This window comes from Amblyraja radiata, chromosome 31 (assembly GCF_010909765.2).
Source record: "Amblyraja radiata isolate CabotCenter1 chromosome 31, sAmbRad1.1.pri, whole genome shotgun sequence".
In the NCBI taxonomy this organism is placed as follows: domain Eukaryota; kingdom Metazoa; phylum Chordata; class Chondrichthyes; order Rajiformes; family Rajidae; genus Amblyraja; species Amblyraja radiata.
Window position 1 is genome coordinate 30,442,866 of NC_045986.1, and position 18,015 is coordinate 30,460,880.

At 41.5% G+C, this 18,015-nt stretch overlaps 1 protein-coding gene across 5 annotated transcripts in view; it reads right to left on the bottom strand.

Annotated features, from left to right (window-relative positions):
• Positions 1-18,015, bottom strand: part of vps13d (vacuolar protein sorting 13 homolog D) — a 181,853-nt gene that overhangs the window by 65,419 nt on the left and 98,419 nt on the right. For all 5 annotated transcript variants that reach the window (XM_033048439.1, XM_033048438.1, XM_033048441.1 and 2 more), the window contains 10 exons: positions 17,445-17,608; positions 16,695-16,803; positions 14,509-14,685; positions 12,796-12,915; positions 11,391-11,540; positions 10,071-10,226; positions 6,223-6,319; positions 3,806-3,954; positions 2,322-2,456; positions 101-268 (listed from right to left, as the gene is read on the bottom strand). In XM_033048439.1, coding sequence (XP_032904330.1) covers positions 101-268; positions 2,322-2,456; positions 3,806-3,954; positions 6,223-6,319; positions 10,071-10,226; positions 11,391-11,540; positions 12,796-12,915; positions 14,509-14,685; positions 16,695-16,803; positions 17,445-17,608 — 1,425 coding nt within the window. The remainder of the gene's footprint in view (positions 1-100; positions 269-2,321; positions 2,457-3,805; positions 3,955-6,222; positions 6,320-10,070; positions 10,227-11,390; positions 11,541-12,795; positions 12,916-14,508; positions 14,686-16,694; positions 16,804-17,444; positions 17,609-18,015) is intronic.

The window sequence follows — 18,015 nt, forward strand, 5'->3', positions numbered from 1 at the left end:
ATCATATAACTAAAATTTACCATCTTCAAAGAGGAATTTCCCGACCAGTAGATGAAAATAAATCTAACAGCTGCATCATGACATTGTTCATCAAATGTACCTTAGCAGCTGAGTTGGAGACTCCGTGCGTGACATTTCGTATTAAGCCTCCAACGTTTCCATACTTGATCAGCCCTGAAACGCCCTCCGACACATCATTCAAAAGTCCCATTGGATTGCCCAAAAAATCCACGGAGCCCAGTATTCGAGTCGCCTGGCTCATCAATTCCTGACAACAAAAACACATTTTACAATAAGAAATAACCAATGTATTAATGTCCATTTTAATAAGATTTGGCATTAACCTTTGGGTTACCGTTGAGAAGATAGTTGCATGACTGGCTCAGCTACCTCAACAGGCAACCACTTTGACGTGGGACTGACAAAAATCAAAATTTCAAACACGTGGCTCAATGGTTTCATATCCAGGTTCAAACCTAACCTCTGGTGCTGCATCTTTGGAGTTTGCATGTCCTGTCTGTGACCGAATGAGATTCCTCTAGGTTAGTGTGAAGAAGGGTCTCGACCCGAAACATCACCCATTCCTTCTCTCCAGTGATTCCTCCAGGTGACTTTGATTCTCCCCCCCAACATCTCAATAATCATACCAGTTAATGTAGCAGCATCATTTGAAATATGAAATGTAAGTTACCCACCACGGATACATATCTGATAAAGCTGATAAACGCTGGCTTCAGACTAACCGCCCAATAATTTCCTTTGTCCGAAGCAACTGCAGATGCAGGTTTAAACCGTAGATAGACACAAAATGCTGGAGTAACTCAGCGGGACAGGCAGCATCTCTGGAGAGAAGGATTGGGTGACGTTTCAGGTCAAGTCTGAAGAAGGGTCTGGACCCGAAACGTCACCCATTCCTTCTCTCCAGAGTTGCTGCCTGTCCTGCTGTAATTTCCTTCCGGTGGCCTCTCTCCCTTAAACAGTCGAATTACAATTCATGATTTTCCAGTCTTCTAGACTCTAAAGATTCTTGAACGATGACTACTAATGCCGACAACTCGACAGCTACCTCTATTAGAAGCCTGGGGTTTAATCCATCGGGTCCAGGTGACCAGATTTAACACTGATAGGTTTGAAGAAGGGTCCCAACCCAAAGCATCTCATGTCCATTTCCCCTTCATCTATGCTGCCTGACCCGCTGAGTTCCTCCAACACTATTTATTTGCTCAAATTCCTTGTATACATATTTGGATAATAAAATTTATTCAATTCAAGATTCCAGCATTTGCAATCTCTTGTGACTCCAGGTGAGATCATGCCTTGAAACTAAAGCAAGCTCGTCCCTCCGGTTACGCCTGCTCTTCCAGTCAAGACTCACTCTGAAGCACACATTGCATGCTAAGTGCTGCAAACAGTAATGTTAATTAGACACTGTTTGCCAATACAATGATGGAATCTCACCTTTCTTCATTATCACATTCCACCCTGCTGCCCTATGTCTTCCCCACTTATCACCTTGAGCTAGACAAAAAAGCTGGAGAAACTCAGGGGTGAGGCAGCATCTATGGAGCAAAGGAAATAGGCAACGTTTCGGGTCCAAACCCTTCTTCAAACTGATGTGAGGGTGGGGGCAGGAAGAAGAAAGGAAGAGGTGGAGCCTGTGGGCTGAGGGAGAGCTGAGAACAGGAGGAGAAAGTAGGGACCACCTGAACTTAGAGAAGTCAATGTTCATGCCGCTGGGGTGCAAACTGCCCAAGCGGAATATGAGGCGCTGCTCCTCCAATTTACAGTGGTCCTCACTCTGGCCATGGAAGAGGCCCAGGACAGAAAGGTCAGATTTGGAATGGGAGGGGGAGTTGAAGTGCTGAGCCATCGGGAGATCAGGTTGGTTATTGTGATCCGAGCAGGTGTTCGGCGAAGCGATCGCCAAGCCTACGCTTGGTCTCACCGATGTAGAGCAGCTGACATCTAGAGCAGCGGATGCAATAGATGAGGTTGGAGGAGGTGCAGGAGGTTTTTCGAATGTGTGAGGAAACCAGAGCTTCCGGAGTAAACTCACGGGAAGAACGTACAAACTCAGCACAGACAGCACCTGTAGTCAGGATCGAACCTGGCTCTCTGGTGCTGTAAGGTAGCAACTCTACAGCTGTGCCATCATGTCGCTACTGAATGCCAATTATTTCACATGCAGAGTCTTCAAGAGGAAAATGTAGACCAATTTCCTACTGTTGGACTAGGTATGTCTAAAGTGTTCATTGTATTTTAACCTTTGGTGGAATAATAATTTCTGTTTGACCAGCTCAGCTGCCCACTCTAATTCTCACCTCCTTAAAATGCTTGAGAATGTCGTTGATAATGAATTCCTGCGTCTCATATGGGTGCACTCTGGTGTATGGGTCCAGGTGGATCACTGCATCCTCAAAGCGGATCAACCGGATGCCCAGCATGCCCTTCAAAGCCTGCAACAACAAACAAAAAAATAACACCAAACTGATACCTGCAAAAATAAGAGCAATTTCAGGGAGTTCAGAGTGAAAGCTGACTCGGAATGTCATGTCAAAGCCAGAGCACTGCCTGAGGGAAAATAACCTGTCAATTTTATTCTGTTATCAACAGACATCTATGACTTAACCATGCCGTAAGATTAGGATGATTCATGTAGTTTGATTGTGTCATTTACAAAGGTCAAAAGTCTGACAGTGATGATGGGAACCAGAAAATAATCACTAAGGACAAGGAAAGTCCCTTCGTCTGCAAGCTCATTCCTTCAGTGAGCCGACCCACAGTTTTAGTTTTGGTCTTATTTCTCTTATTTCGTCGACTATTTCAAATATTTCACTGTTTCTGATCTCGGACATGATTTCTTGGCTCAGTTACATGGCACTCGCGCCTTTCTTTCAATAGTCGAATTATCAATTCCCATTCTACTGAAGAGATATTCTCAACTGACATTCCTGTGCAGCACTGAAAAACATTCATCATCCTTTGTGCGAGATGTTATTACAAGGCTTTGTCTACGTTTCCAATATCTAGATGATATATGGCACCATTGGAACAACAGAGTACTTTTCCAAAATCATGATCAGAATTGCTCCTCGTCTCAAATATCATCAAAATTTGATATATTGTCTAGTTATATCAGTACCATGCGGGGCTCGTATTATGGAAAACAGTTGCTATATTTTCCTGTACATCTACAAATTATGCTGATTCTATGACCAAACAAGTTGCAACAGAACTATGTCTCCATTTCCTTTTAATTTTCACTAATTTGTGATGCTGTAATTATAGATAGTTTCCCACTTGTTTGAGCAATGTCTATTGCTCTTAACCAGACCTCTGACAACTTCAACTGGAGTTCTATGGGTTCTGAAGTGGTTTATAATGTCATAAAGGAATAGGAGTAGAATTAGGCCATTCGACCCATCTAGTCTACTCCACCATTCAATCATGGCTGACCTATATCTCCCTTCCTAACCCCATTCTCCTGCCTTCTCCCTATAACCTCTGACACCGGTACTAATCAAGAATCTATCCTTCTCTGCCTTAAAATTATCCACTGACTTGGCCTCCACAGCCTTCTGTGGCAAAGAATTCCACAGATTCACCACCCTCTGACTGAAGACCTGTAGCATGTGCAGACGGCCACAGTTCGAGCAAGAGGCATTCATCAGGTAAGGTGGATGAACGGTATGTGCTTTCCAGTTTTGATGGGGCATCTTGGTCTGCATGGGCGAGTTGGGCCGTAGGGCCTGTTTCCGTGCTGTATGACTCTATGACACGTATAGCACGATCATAAGAAACTCGCCTTGAATTCAACAGGTAGCTTGCTTGAAGTAAATACGCTCATCTTGATTTGCGGCATGCTGAGTTTGAGGTTTTCAAAGTAATAGCGCTTTGCTGTTCCACTTTTCTCATTGTTCTGTTCAGGGGCGTTTTCATCTGGCTTTTCTACATCTGTGAAGGAAGGAGTTTAAGATATTAAACTTTCACATCTGAAATGAACTGCTCTTGTACACTGAACACAATTAATTAGTGAGGCACACATGGTTACTTAGATTAAAGCTTCACTGATCAATGGTAAATTAAGATGATGATAAGGAATCATTCGATAGCGCTGATGGAGGCTTTAATTAAATAGAAACCCTAGAGTACAAATCAAAAAGCAAAAGAAAAAAAATGCATGTGCTTAAAATCTAAAGAACAGAACAAAACCTATGGGTCAGAAATCTGTGGAGAGGGAAAACAAACGGAGATATTTAGGTTTGTTTAGAAGTACGGGACGGGAAAAGGCCCATTGGTTCCACACGACCATCGATCACCCGTTCACACTAGCTCTACACTATCCCACTTCTCATCCATGCCCTTTACATTAACGGGAAGTTTACTGAGGCCAATTAACCTACAAACCCACACGTGTCTGGGATGTGGGAGCAAACCTGAACAACTGGAGGAAACCCATGGGGGTCACAGGGAGAACATGCAAACTCCATACAGACAGCACGTGAAGTCAGGATCAAGCCCGGGTCTCTGGCGCTGTGAGGCAGCAACTCTACCTATTTCATTGACCTGAAAGGTTGATTCTGTTGCTCTCTCCACTGATGCTGCCAGATGCATGAAATATTTTGTGCATTTCATTTCCGCGTTTAAATAACCATCTAAAAAAAGTTTATAGAAAGGCTACTCTGGAGAATTCACCATCTCAGTATGGCAACAGATTCCTCAGTCTTTGTCACGAGCTTATGTCCCTGACCGGCCATGTTCGGCAGTTGCACTTTGTTGGCATTCTGGCAAACACAAAGGAACCTTAATCCCCTAAATCAGACTCACCCACCATTAGACAACGTGTTATTTATAATATAGACAAACTTAATTATATACAAGGAAGTTGTCAATTTAAAACAGAAAGTCAAACCACTTTGTTACTTTTTTAATCTTCGCCTTGGGTTTAGACTCAGCAAGTACCACACCTGCCTTCTACCCCCTATGCCCCCCCCCCCCCCTCCCCCCACCCATTCCCCCACCGCCACCACCCAGCCACCTGAAATCCAGTAACCGAATAAGTAAGCTGCGCCGGGCAATCATATAAACTGTTCATGGATTTCACAAGCAATTACAAATATATTTTTTGCTCTATCAGTGTAATGTAAAAAGCCTCGATAATTTCTGGGTGAACATCACTGAAGCACAGTTTAGTTGCAGTTAGAGCCCACAATGAGTGCCACTGATTGAACTCAAATTGATTGACATTTTATAACACAGATTATAATGATTAACATATCCTGGAGTGATTTGAAGGCAGAAAATTAATCAGAATTAAGATACAGAATTTTTTGAACCCCTCAATTAGATTATGTTGCAACTTATTCTGGTATATTTTTTGCTTCATATACAAACCATCCATCCCCCCAGTTAGATTCTAGCCTGCAGGTGAGTGCAGATATTCTCCATTTCATTGTAGTGTCCACGCATTTGTATTTTAATGACCCGTACAACTGTATTCCACTAAGCTGAACAAGTGTCTAATAATATTTCAATCTTATTTCCTTCGCATACCTATATCATAAGCTGAAAAAATATTTTTCTAGAATTGGTGAGATCTAAAAAAAGGTATTTTCCAACCTTCAAAACCCAATCAACAGTGGAAATCATCAACAAACTATAAACAAAAATGCACTCCAGCATCAGGGCTGGATTGTTGGGATTCAAGGGTTGGGTATGATCCTGAAACATACAAACCTCTCCACAGTAGTTTCAAAAGAAGAAGAAAATGCGGTCTTAAAAATAGCACAGACTATCGTGTAATAACAGAGTACAAATGGGAACATATGTCTATCTGTTTCAACTTTACAGCAATAAACATTTTAAGATGTTAACCACTCTTCCAAGAGTAAGTAAAGTCACCCATACGCAGTAGACCCTGGGTTCACCTTCTATCATGGTTTGAATTAGTGGACTTCAGCCTCCCTGTCCTCAAGATGAAACAAGATAACCATATTAATCAGAAGTGGCTTTCTGATAGATGTTGTCATCGTAAATGTGTTTGATACAGGCCTAATGCATGGTTGTCTGAGTGCAACTCCCAGACCAGTACATAAACATTTTGTATACGACAACTTTGTGCCGCTTGCAAAGTCCACCGTAAACATTGTTTTTGACCCAATCTGCAGTAGTATTTATACTGGGCATCAAGGCAATATTGATACCCTGCTTTAGAACTTGTACCTTGGTCCAACTGTCCCAAGCCAAAAAATTGCAATAACTTCAGCAAGAGCTTCTCTTCCATTTGGACGGTCAGCTTCCGCACTGTGATCATGAGGTGCTGGAGATACAGAAAGAAATAGCGTCACAACAAATGCAAGAAGCTAATAAACATTCTGTTACTTCACTGGAGCCAATTCCTGGCAAAGAAAAGGAGAAAGTGAAATTCTAATGTTGCGCTTTCTCTCCGTTCTTTACCCAGCCTTAAACATGATTTCAAGATCAATAAACTTAATAAATTCTGCTACATACCCCTTTATTTGAACTACATTTTGTCCATCTTAATGTAAGTTCACCTGAAATTCTTTATTTGCTGTAGTGGGTGAAGGAGATCAATAGCACCTCGAATTTTAATTATCTTTTCATCGCTCCAACACAAGGTTTCTGGACAGAAAAGGTGCTAGGTGTCCCCCTTCTATGCCCTTTATAACCAGTTACAAGTTAGCGGCAGCCACACCAATATTCTTGCCCATGCTGTGCGAAAATTGATTACTCCCATCCGTAGATCAAATGAGGATCGACTTGCATTTCTGCCTCCTACCACATTGCTATTTTTTAAACACCACACATTTATCGATGTCTGAAGAAATTAATAGCACAAAAACCCTCCAAGAACTGCAATGTGACACTTAAAGATAGCAGAGTCAGGGGATATGGGGAGAAGGCAGGAACGGGGAACTGATTGGGGACGATCAGCCATGATCACATTGAATAGCGGTGCTGGCTCGAGGGGCCGAAGGGTCTACTCCTGCACCTATTGTCTATACTGAGGAGTCCATAATTGAGTCCGTTTCTGCTGGTCTAAAACTAAACAAACATTGCACCTGTGTCAGTAATACCATTAATCCCAGCAATCAATGATATACAGTTATAAACTAGAGGACAAACTAGAACCACAAATCCTAGGTCAGATTTTACAAGGAAATGTTGATGAGGTATAAGATGGGGCGAGAGCAGTAAACACATAAAAAAAACTAACAAGATAGGTGAGAGCAGAATGGCTGTTGTTGACGATACATATTTTGTGAAACAGCTTGTACCTGCTGGTACACAGTGTGAAACTGAGAACATTCTAATGATTTCTACCATACCCAGTTTAATGTGGAAATCCTAAAGTTCTCATCTGTGATTCAACACTTACATAATTTGCACCATTTTGCAAACAAATAAACTGAAAAATGTTATTCCCGTTATAAACTTTCAAGCTTTTTTGCCCGAGTAACAGTAGACTTAAAATAGAATACATTTACTAAAGTTTATTTTTCAGTTTCTATCTGAATCATATATGAATGTTCCAAACCTTGCAGTTTGTATAAATATTGAAATTATAAGCTCATAAGTGCTCAAATTACAAGCACTTTATTCCGCTCAGTTTCTGGTCTGCAAGAATTATTCACTCTGGTTGAGTGTCAGCTGACCAGATTATATCAGTTGCTGGCAGTGAGTGATCTCTGAGAACTGACGCCGAATACAAGCCAATATTGGAAAAAGTGGAAGCTCAGATCACAGATGTCACTCGATCTTTGAGAGCAGCCCTCCTCAACATCGTCCCTTAACCAGTGAATATAAAATCATCATCGTTGAAAACTTCACCGGGCACGGTGCCTTACAATGCTATGTACGACAGTGATCGCAACTTTGACTGAAGTGGCGATCCAAGCCAAAAATTCCAACATTTTACAGCGCGAAGAGTGCGGCCATCAGGATATTAAACCTCCAAATAAGCTCCGAGCTACAGAGATTTGGCAGCAGTGTTTTTGTCTCTGCATTATTAGTATTTCTTTGTTTTTTTAATATATATGCTAAGCTTTTTTGTTGCTTATTATGGTGTTTACAGATTACTATGGTTACATATCTGTTGTTCTGCTGCAAGTAAGAATTTCATTGTTCTGTTTTGGGACATATGAGAATAAAAAATTCGTGACACTGAAAAGTGAGCTGCTACATTTAACCTCTTCTTCCCGATGCCAATTTCACTCAGTGTACTGCAGTATAAGGGGCTGGGAAGGGAAATCAGTTCAAATTATGGACAAAAAAGTGCTGGAATAACTCAAGAGGTTCATGAAGCATCTCTCGAGGAAAAGGATGGGTGACTCTAGTTTCAGTTCAAGTTATGCTTGATCCCAATCCAATACACCACTGAGAATTACGTGCTGATGTATAGCGAGTATTCGACAAGGTCCAACTGTGATGCCTTTCAGAGTACATTTTCTTGTCAGTATTAATGTTTCAGATAATAATATTTTAAAACGGTCTCATTCGGTAAAGAATCAAGACTGAATAAGAAGAGCTGCAAATAGACACAAAATACTGGAGTAACTCAGCGGGACAGGCAGCATCTCTGGAGAGAAGGAATGGGAAACGTTTTGGGTCAAGACCCTTTGTCAACGTCTGAAGAAGGGTCTCGGCCTGAAACGCCTCCCATTCCATCTCTCCAGAGATGCTGCCTGTCCCGCTGAGTTACTCCAGCATTTTGTGTCTATCTTCGGTTTAAACCAGCGTCTGCAACTCCTTCCTGCACAAGAACTGCAACATTGAGGAAAAACAAAAAATCTGGAAGAGAAATGAAGCACCAGTAAATTAATTTAAGTAAAAGCGAAATCTCTTTTGAAGAAGGGTTTCGGCCTGAAATGTTGCCTATTTCCTTCACTCCATAGATGCTTCCGCACCCGCTGAGTTTCTCCAGCACTTTTGTCGACCTTCTCTTTTAATACTATCTGGTATCATTCAAGTGAATCTTTTGTCCCTATTACATTAAGCCAGTTTTAAAAGACAAACTCCTCATGGAGATATTTATTCAGATGAAGACCATAGTACTTAGCGCTACACCGAGAACCCAATCTATAAAGAGGCTATTTTCCACTCAGACTAACCATCACAGATAGGGAGGGTTTGTGAAGAACAGATTGAATCAGACTGAAGAGCTACGTGCAGTTGTGATCCTATCAGGTAATAATACTCGCTAAAGTAAGCATGCCTCAGTTTTGATGAGTTGGGGATGACAGCTTTGGCTGAAAGTCCTCCAGGAATGGAAGCTAATACTGAATTAGTCTTGAGCCTCTATTCTAAATCTGTAGGATACCTTTCTTTCCTTGCAGCTGAAACACCAAAGGTTGGATAATAAAACACGGTGTGAGATGGGTGACTTTACATTCCACACGCATGGACATTGTAATTTAGCTGGATTTCTAGATTGTCATCGCCACCTGGTGATCATCCTTGCTGTACATAATATGTCACTCCTCAAAGCTTCACTGGTTGGAAGCCATCCAGACTGCTTCCTTCACATGCAAGATGATATGTTGGCAGGTTATTCTGCAGTGATCATTCTGCAGTGCCTTCCAGCCAAATCTGATCATGTCCTCACTCGCTATCCACACTCCAGACTATTATTGCAAGGGCCAGCTGCTAGCGACTAATCCTAGCTAAGTGTTCCTGCATTCAGAGATGCCAAGATCTACCAGAGCACGACAACATGTGCCCCAGTTACGATCTGCAAAATCAGTCCAGAGATCAAACCTGAGCTCCTCCAATTCATGCAGTCTTGACATGCAACACTTAATACCTTTGCAAATAAGCATTTAGGAGCAGGAGACTATTCTTCTTTGCTCGATGCTGTTTGGGGTGGGAGGAAATTTGTGTATAATGGACAGGTTAGTGGGGGTGGGAGGAAATTTGTGTATAATGGACAGGTTAGTTCAACAACTTGTTTATTTGCTACACATTCCAAGTAATTTGCTGTGTTGTTAGATGTTTTACTTATAAATATGGACCAAGTCAATCTTCAGTATACTGATTCATTCAAGACTCACCTTGAAGAGTTCAGTCAGTGCATTCTTGCTTGGGATCTTCATTGCGTTGATCTGAACAGCAGGACCAAATTCCACGGGTTCGGTTTCACTTTCAGGGGTGTTGGGTGTTAGAGAAAGGATTATAGGTTGTGTTGTTCCCAAAAGTTGGTTATCAATCTTATGACAAACAGAAGGAAGCAAAATATAAGTAGCCTTTATCAAAATATATTTTCTAAAGGAGTGTTCTCGCACTACAAAACTGAATGGTTTCCAAACACCATATTTTTCAAAAGCCAGTCTAAGTAGAGACATCTTAAGCATTTATAATTGGTCACACACTGTTCCAATACAAAATATCATATTACATCTTAAAGAAACTTAGTGATCTTTAGATGCCAACAGTAAATGTTGGTATCGAAGGTAGATGCAAAATGCTGGAGAAACTCAGCGGTTGAGGCAGCATCTCTGGAGAGAGGAAATGGGCGACGTTTCAGTCTGAAGAAGGGTCTCTACCAGAAACGTTGCCCATTCCTTCTCTCCAGAGATACTGCCTCACCCGCTGAGTTACTCCAGCATTTTGTGTCTACCTTCGATTCAGACCAGCACTGCAGTTCTTTCTTACACAAGTAAATGTTGGTAGACAGTTATAGGAATAGAATTAGGCCATTTAGCTCAAGTCTGCTCCACAATTTAATCATGGCTGATCTATCTTTCGCTTTCAACTCCATTCTCCTGCCCTCTCCCCATATCCCCCGACACCCTTGCTAATCATGAACATGTCTTCACCTTAAAAATACCCAATTACTTGGCCTCCACAGCCATCTGTGGCATTGAATTCCACAGATTCACCACCCACTGGCTGAAAAAAATCCTCCTCCTCTCCTTTCTAAAGGTACGTCCTTTTATTCTGAGGCTGTGGCCTTTGATCCTAGACTCTCCCACGAGTAGAAACATCCAGCACTGATGGATAATTATCCAATCCATATGGAAATTCCTCCTCTTCATAATTTACAATGCTGTATGTGGCTATTCAACAATATTTCTTCCAGCTTTCTTTTTGAAGAACCCAAAACTAATCCCATTGCCTTTGTTTCCCCCACACACAGCTCATATTTTTGCTTGCACTGAACGACAAACATCGACAGCTGCATAATCTGCACATTGCTGGCCCTCAATCGTCTCATTGTCTGTCTCCTTGCCTAGGACGCATGTGCAACACAAGTCATGGAGAATCCAGCTTGCGGTCTGTATTGTGCGTACCATTTTTACGTATCTTCAAATGATCAAATTTGAGGCCTTGAAGTGCTGACTATAAAGTATGGTTAAGATGTGCCTCGTTACCTGTACATCCTGAATGCTGACCTCGAGCATCTGACCAGTGGCGACCTTTGTGTAACGAACATCTATCCCTGTCAGAGTGGCGAATGCCAATTCCTCAGGGACTTTGTTAATCAACGATACACCAACTCCGCCATCCAGTTTCACTAAAACCTGTAGATTTACAGCAAAATACACCTTTCTTTAAAGAGGTAAAATACTTAATTCCATCAAAGTTGATTTCCTTCTATGGAGTGATATAAAATGATTCATTCTCCAGAGGGCGTTAACTCTTGGGCAGTGTTCTACAGGCATTTGACACTTCCCCCAAAGGCCATTTTACGTGTGACACTTGTATGAAAAATCACCGATGGACAATCACAGAGAAGCATGATTGGGTCTTAAATCAATATGTACCGATTGTATTGGTCACTGAATATGGTGGAAAATGTGTGACAAACAAAAAAAGAAACAGGACTTGAATTTCAACACCACATGGACTATTCACTCCACTGATGATGGAGTACTTTCATTGTGAATGCTTTGCAACAGTCACGGGCGGAAATCTCAGGGGGGGGGGAACGGGTCCCCTCCATGTTTTCAGAGGTGGGGGACGATCCCCCCCCCCCAATGTTTTGTGAAACATGTATTGCTACATATAGCAATTGCCACAGAGGTAGCTACATTTCAGAAGGAAATCCACCTTAGGAAAAAGCTTCAATGATTTTATCACAAAGCACCTGCATCTCGACTAGTGGGAGCTGAAGACTCGATGGGAAATTAAAGGGCCTGTACCACTTACGCGAATATTTCCGCGACTGCCGGCACCCGTCACTAATTACCGTGCACAGGGCGTGTGTGTGTGTGTGTGTGTGTGTCTGTGTGTGCGTGTGTGTGTGTGTGTGTGCGTGTGCGTGTGCGCATGCGCGCGCGGCCACCAAGAAATTGTGTCCCCCGGTCCCCCCCATGTTTTAATATCGATTTCCATGCCTGGCAACAGTTGTACAAGGCATTGGGGAGGCCACACCTTGACTGTTGTGTGCAGCTGGTTCAACTTATCTGACAAAGAATGTTCTTGCTACGGAGGGAGTTTAGCAAAGATACCAGAAGGGTCTCGACCTGAAACGTCACCTATTCCTTCGCTCCATAGATGCTGCCTCACCCGCTGAGTTTCTGGAAAGGTCTCGACCCGAAACGTCACCTATACCTTCGCTCCATAGATGCTGCCTCACCCGCTAAGTTTCTCCAGCATTTTTTTCGACCTTCTACATTTATTTTAGTCTGTTAACAACTGCTCGTATTGTTTCAGACTGGGCAGTTTGTCTTGTTCCTCTGTGCCCTGACAAGGAGTTTTGGAAACTTCTTGTTTGTTTTGAATCAAACACATCGGAAGATTACAACTAAAAACTGAAATGGAACATAGTCACACCTCCAGCTCTTGTTCAGCTTCCAGGTTCTTCAATTTCCGAATTTCACCAACCTCGGCGATCGGACACTCCTCGGTCCCTGTGAGGGAACGATTGGTTCTGCGATGCTGTAGATCAGTAATCTACAACAAGCCAAGATGGTCACACGACCAACAAAGTTAGCAACCAGTTCAGAAAGTACAGAACCAATGGAACAGAGTAATTATATAAAATACAAACATAAAATGGAAACAAATTTGCCATTCAAAATTTCTACAAAATCCACAAACTAAACTTACATAGAAAATGCTGAGAGAGCATCAAAGGGAAGGGAGAATTTAATTTTCCACTATAAATACATAATAGTTAGAATTCAAAACCGAAAAATAAGCAAATAAAGGTGTCATTAATGCTGGAGAAACTCAGCGGGTCAGGCAGCATCTATGGAGCAAAGGAATATTGCCTCACCCACTGAGTTTTTCCAGCATTTTTGTCAACCTTCGATTTTTCCAGCATCTGCAGTTACTTCTTAAAAATAAAGGTGTCAGATATGTCTCTGTTTCTATCACTGTCAGAAGATTGTGAGGGTGCAAATACTATTCCAAAGACCTGTGCAATTGTGCTGTATTGTTGAAAGTATGTCTTTATAAATAAATGTTAAACTGATTCTGCCCACTTCATAAAAGATCCAATTGTACAAGAAACGTTGGATAAAAGATTATCTCAACACTATTAAATTACTGTCAATAAGAGCTTGCTGCTGGCAGAACCGTGGCCATGTTTCTTAGAATTCAAAAATACTTGCTGTAAAACACTTAGATTGTCCACAACTCATGAAAGATGCTACATAACATCATTTTGAAGGACAGAGGATGAAAATGGGAAGGGATAAAGGAACGAATGAAATACCAAGAGAAAGCGGAAGAAATTAACTGGATGACCTATTGAAAAGAACGACAGAAGAACAACTCAATGAATCAACAAAAGGACACCAAAAGAATATTTAACAGAACAGGTGGAAAAGACGGAAAGAGGGCAATGTAAAAAAGCATAGGAATATTAAAAACATGTTTTTGTGATCTCTCAGAAGAAAATTAACTAGCATGAATGGATTGGAGCAGGAAAGACAAAATGGAAATTGAAAGCACTTAACATTAATTTCTTAAATGAGAGCAAGTGCAAGAAGGAGTACTGACAGCCACCAGTGTAGCAGGGAGGTGGTGCAATCAGTCATTACACACACACATATATCTTCTCCACCCTAAACAGAAAACATATGGAACATAATTGGAATCTTAGTGTCTGAGGAAAGAGTGGCTTTTCCAAATAAGAGGTGGGTGGTGACAAACTGTCTGGACTGGTGTTTGAGTTCGAGGTTGCCTGGGGAATGGGTGGAGATATATCGTGGTTGCATATAAGAAAGATCACTCAAGTAGCAGAAACTGTTGGAAGAAATATTGGTAGAGGCTGGACTAGAGGAAGGGATGAGGATATTCAGGAACAAGTGCACCAGAAGCAGATTGAAAATAACTGCTGTGCAGCACGGAGCCCATGGCAAAGTTGGAGGGAGAGGAAAGAATTCTTCTTAACAGATGATGATTAAGATGGGGAACTATGCTTTGTTTGATGTGTGGAATCATAATCCAGAAGGAAAAAGTCACCTGTTAAAAATATGTTCTGCAAGGAAATATGAAGAAGATACATTTTGGTTAAGCAGCCGCTTGTGATCAGCATACCTGCAACACACGTGTAGGACCATCAGGAATTACTCGCAAACAGAGAACTCCTGAACCAGGTCTCATTTTCTGGTTGATGAACTGTTGCTCCACTGGAACTGGTTCCAGGCCAAGGGTTGGTTCTGGACCCAGCACCACCTCTGCTCCATCGTACAAGCCTGAAATGCCTTTGGTTATCTAGATAAATCAGAGATTTAAGATTCTTTGCACCACATTCACACACTCAAATAAACAAGTTCCAGTTAGAACACAACTAGACCAAAGTGTTGTACATATGAGTTGTATGATTATTTGAAACGCATATACAAGGGCGGCACAGTAGTACAATGGTAGATATGCAGCCTTATAGTGCCAGAGACCCAGGTTTGATCCTGACTATGGATGCTGTCTGCGTGGAGTCTTTATGTTCTCCCTGTGACCATGCGGGTTTTCTCTTGGTGCTCTATTGTCCTCCCACATTCCAAAGAATGGTTAATTGGCTATTGTAAATGTCCCCGAGTGCGTAGGATGCAAATGGGATAACACAGAGCACGTGTTTTACGGGGAGATATATTGTGCCGAAGGGCCTGTTTCCACGCTGTATCTCTAAACTGAACTTGCTGGCTAAAGCATCAAAAGCAAAATCAATCACAGTGACGTTGTGGCCAAATGGTCTGTTCCTGTACTGTTCTCTGTTCTGATCAGTTGTCAGTATTGTGCTAACCTAGTTTGCCAAAAACTTAAAATTAAAATGCTCATTCTCTTGTTCAAATGCCTCCATGCCTTGCTCCTCCCATTGCTGTAACCTCCATAACCTCCACTGAATATGTAAGAAATCCGATTCCTAACTTTAGCATCCTCCCTCTCTCTGGTGTGTGTGGATTCAAGCTTGTAAGTGTCAGATCCTGTTTGCCAGCCCCTTTATTAGAGCCTCTTAAACCCTGTATCCTAAAGTGCAGCACTAAGCTTTTAATGACCATTCCCAAATATCTCTCTCTTTATCAGTGTCATTTTTTCTCCTTGGTTCTGCTTCTGTGAAACGCCTCAGGGTGTCTTCCTGTGTTAAAAATTGCCAGTCGTTGCTGTAAACCTGACCTGTTGTTCAAGTTCCGTAACTGTGAATGTAACGTTCCCAAAAAGTTAAATTAACAGATCTGAACAAATCCAGTAAATCAGCTTGTCTATCCCAGGTGTGCTCTGCACAAAAGAACATTACTACCTGTGGAAAAGCAACCACGGCTAAAATAAATGACAGGCTGTAACATGTTGCAAGCAACAAATCACCAAGTGTCACCACTAAGTGGTTAGCTTTTCTGTGTCCGCCAGCTTTGGCTTCTTGCCTAAACTCCTCTCAAGTGCTCGTTTTTCTTGTACCAAGTAAAATAATTTCAAACTGCAGACAGTGAGTTTGAGTCTTGGTTTCATTTATCTCAGCCAGTTGAGGTGCTGCAGTTGGACCTAGTGTCCCTTACTCAGGAAGAAGTAAAATGTGTTGCTTATTAATTCTCGCGGGAACAGGCAAATGCCGAGAAGAACAGAATCAGGATCAGGATCAAGGGTGAATTCCAAAATGTAATAATGCTTGTGAGAAACATTAGCAAAGACATGGTGCTGGAGGAAATCCCCATGAGAATGGAAACAGAAATGACAAAAGTGCTTTGAAGGTGAAATTAACTGCCCAGTGCTGGACAGACTAGTTTTCTCAATTATCTCTGCTTTGAAGAATGTTTTAGATATTTGGAAAATCAGCACAGATTCATAAAACACAGGTCTCTTTTGGAGAGGTGAAAAAAACCCGGCAGTCTGAGAAATGTCTATGAACGTTACCTACATGTGTGGAAGGCACTTGATAAAAACCTCTCATGACAAACTCATGGAAAGTGAGCTAAGTATTGAACCAGCTATGAAATGACTGGGTGAATAGGCAGGTCACCCAATTCATAAAACGTGGCATGTGACATCTTGCAAAGATCTGCCACGGAGTCTCAACTATTTACTAAATAGCGGGGAATATAAAAACTGACTCTAAAAACTTTTTAAAATATGTAAAAAAGGAAAAGATTAGTGAAGACAAATGTAGGTCCCTTACAGTCAGAGACAGGTGAATTTATAATGGGAAACAAGGAAATGGCAGAACAGTTAAACGAGTACTTTGGTTCTGCCTTCACTAAACGAGGGTTTATGCTGCCAATGTTGTTTCTCTTTACCTGTACTACCATTCTTGTTTGGCCACAGCTCAGACGCCCATCTTGGAAATACCAACTCTGGCTGGTGCCCCGACGTCGGTCAGGATTTCTCAGCATGAGTGGCTCATACCTACAACACACAGAGGAGGACAACATTTTATTTATGTCTATACACTTATTTTAGGTACAGTAAGTAAGTAAATATAATATATATATATATATATATAAATGTTAATTATTTGAACTGCCAGTTTGTAATCACTGAAGATTTAAGAATAGCCCTGTGGATCAGCACCTGGAGTTCTAAATGTATTGCTTCATAAGAAGAAAGAAAAACAAACAAAAAGTAGGATTGTAATTCATTTTATGGAGCAGCAATGAGTTATATTCTATTCAGTCATTGGAATGGAACAAAGAAGTGCTGAATTGTGGCAGCCAAATTCATCAAAATGTTAAACTAGATGATGCTCTGAACCGTCATGAGAAAGTAATTTAACAGGATTTTAAAGTCTCATTACTGCGGACACCACCTCAGCCTTTTTAACACTCTGAGGAAAGGCTTTTCCTGAATATTCAATCCACAGAAGCAATCAAGCAATTGCTGGTATAATCGGTCAACCTCATGATACTTTAATGAAAGACAAATGGCTGTTGACAACTGAGAGATGTGCCTCAAGAAATGAGCAGCAATTTATACCACAACATTTAAGAAAGTGAAGAATGAGAATTAAACGTTGTCTCCTTCACCCGATGACAGTTAGCAAACGTTACCTGCAGTCGGTGACAGCAGCCACGCCTGCAATGTCGAGGACCAACCCAGAGTTTGGCGGTTTACTAGAAGAGGGTTTGTTGGGGTTATGAGGAGGAGAAGAACCCTCATGGCATAACATCCCACTACCAGTCATGCGCCAAAGCTGTGATCTTTTACCTGGTTCCTAGATTTTAGCAGAATTTGATTATGGTTAACAGGTAAAGCAAAGAACGGGATACACGCTAAAATTATAATTTAACACTAGCTAATCAAAGTATGACAAAATTATGACGTCACTGAATAAAGTTAATTTAACTGTGATCTTTTCTTCTGATTGCCCCAACATTTACGCCCCAAAAGGTAAATGCTCGCTGGGCTATAGTTTAAGGGGACTGACCACCTACAATGAACGTGCCATTCTTCATGTACAAACCTTCATGCACATGATTAACATTCAGTGCCTGGGCTTGGAGGGAATAAAACTAGTTACAACATAACTGGCCTGATTTGCAATCCTATTAGACTGGCAAATAGTCTGGCAACACTTGCTTTCTAGCAGTCTCTGTGATTAACAGTTGACGAGGTAGTACT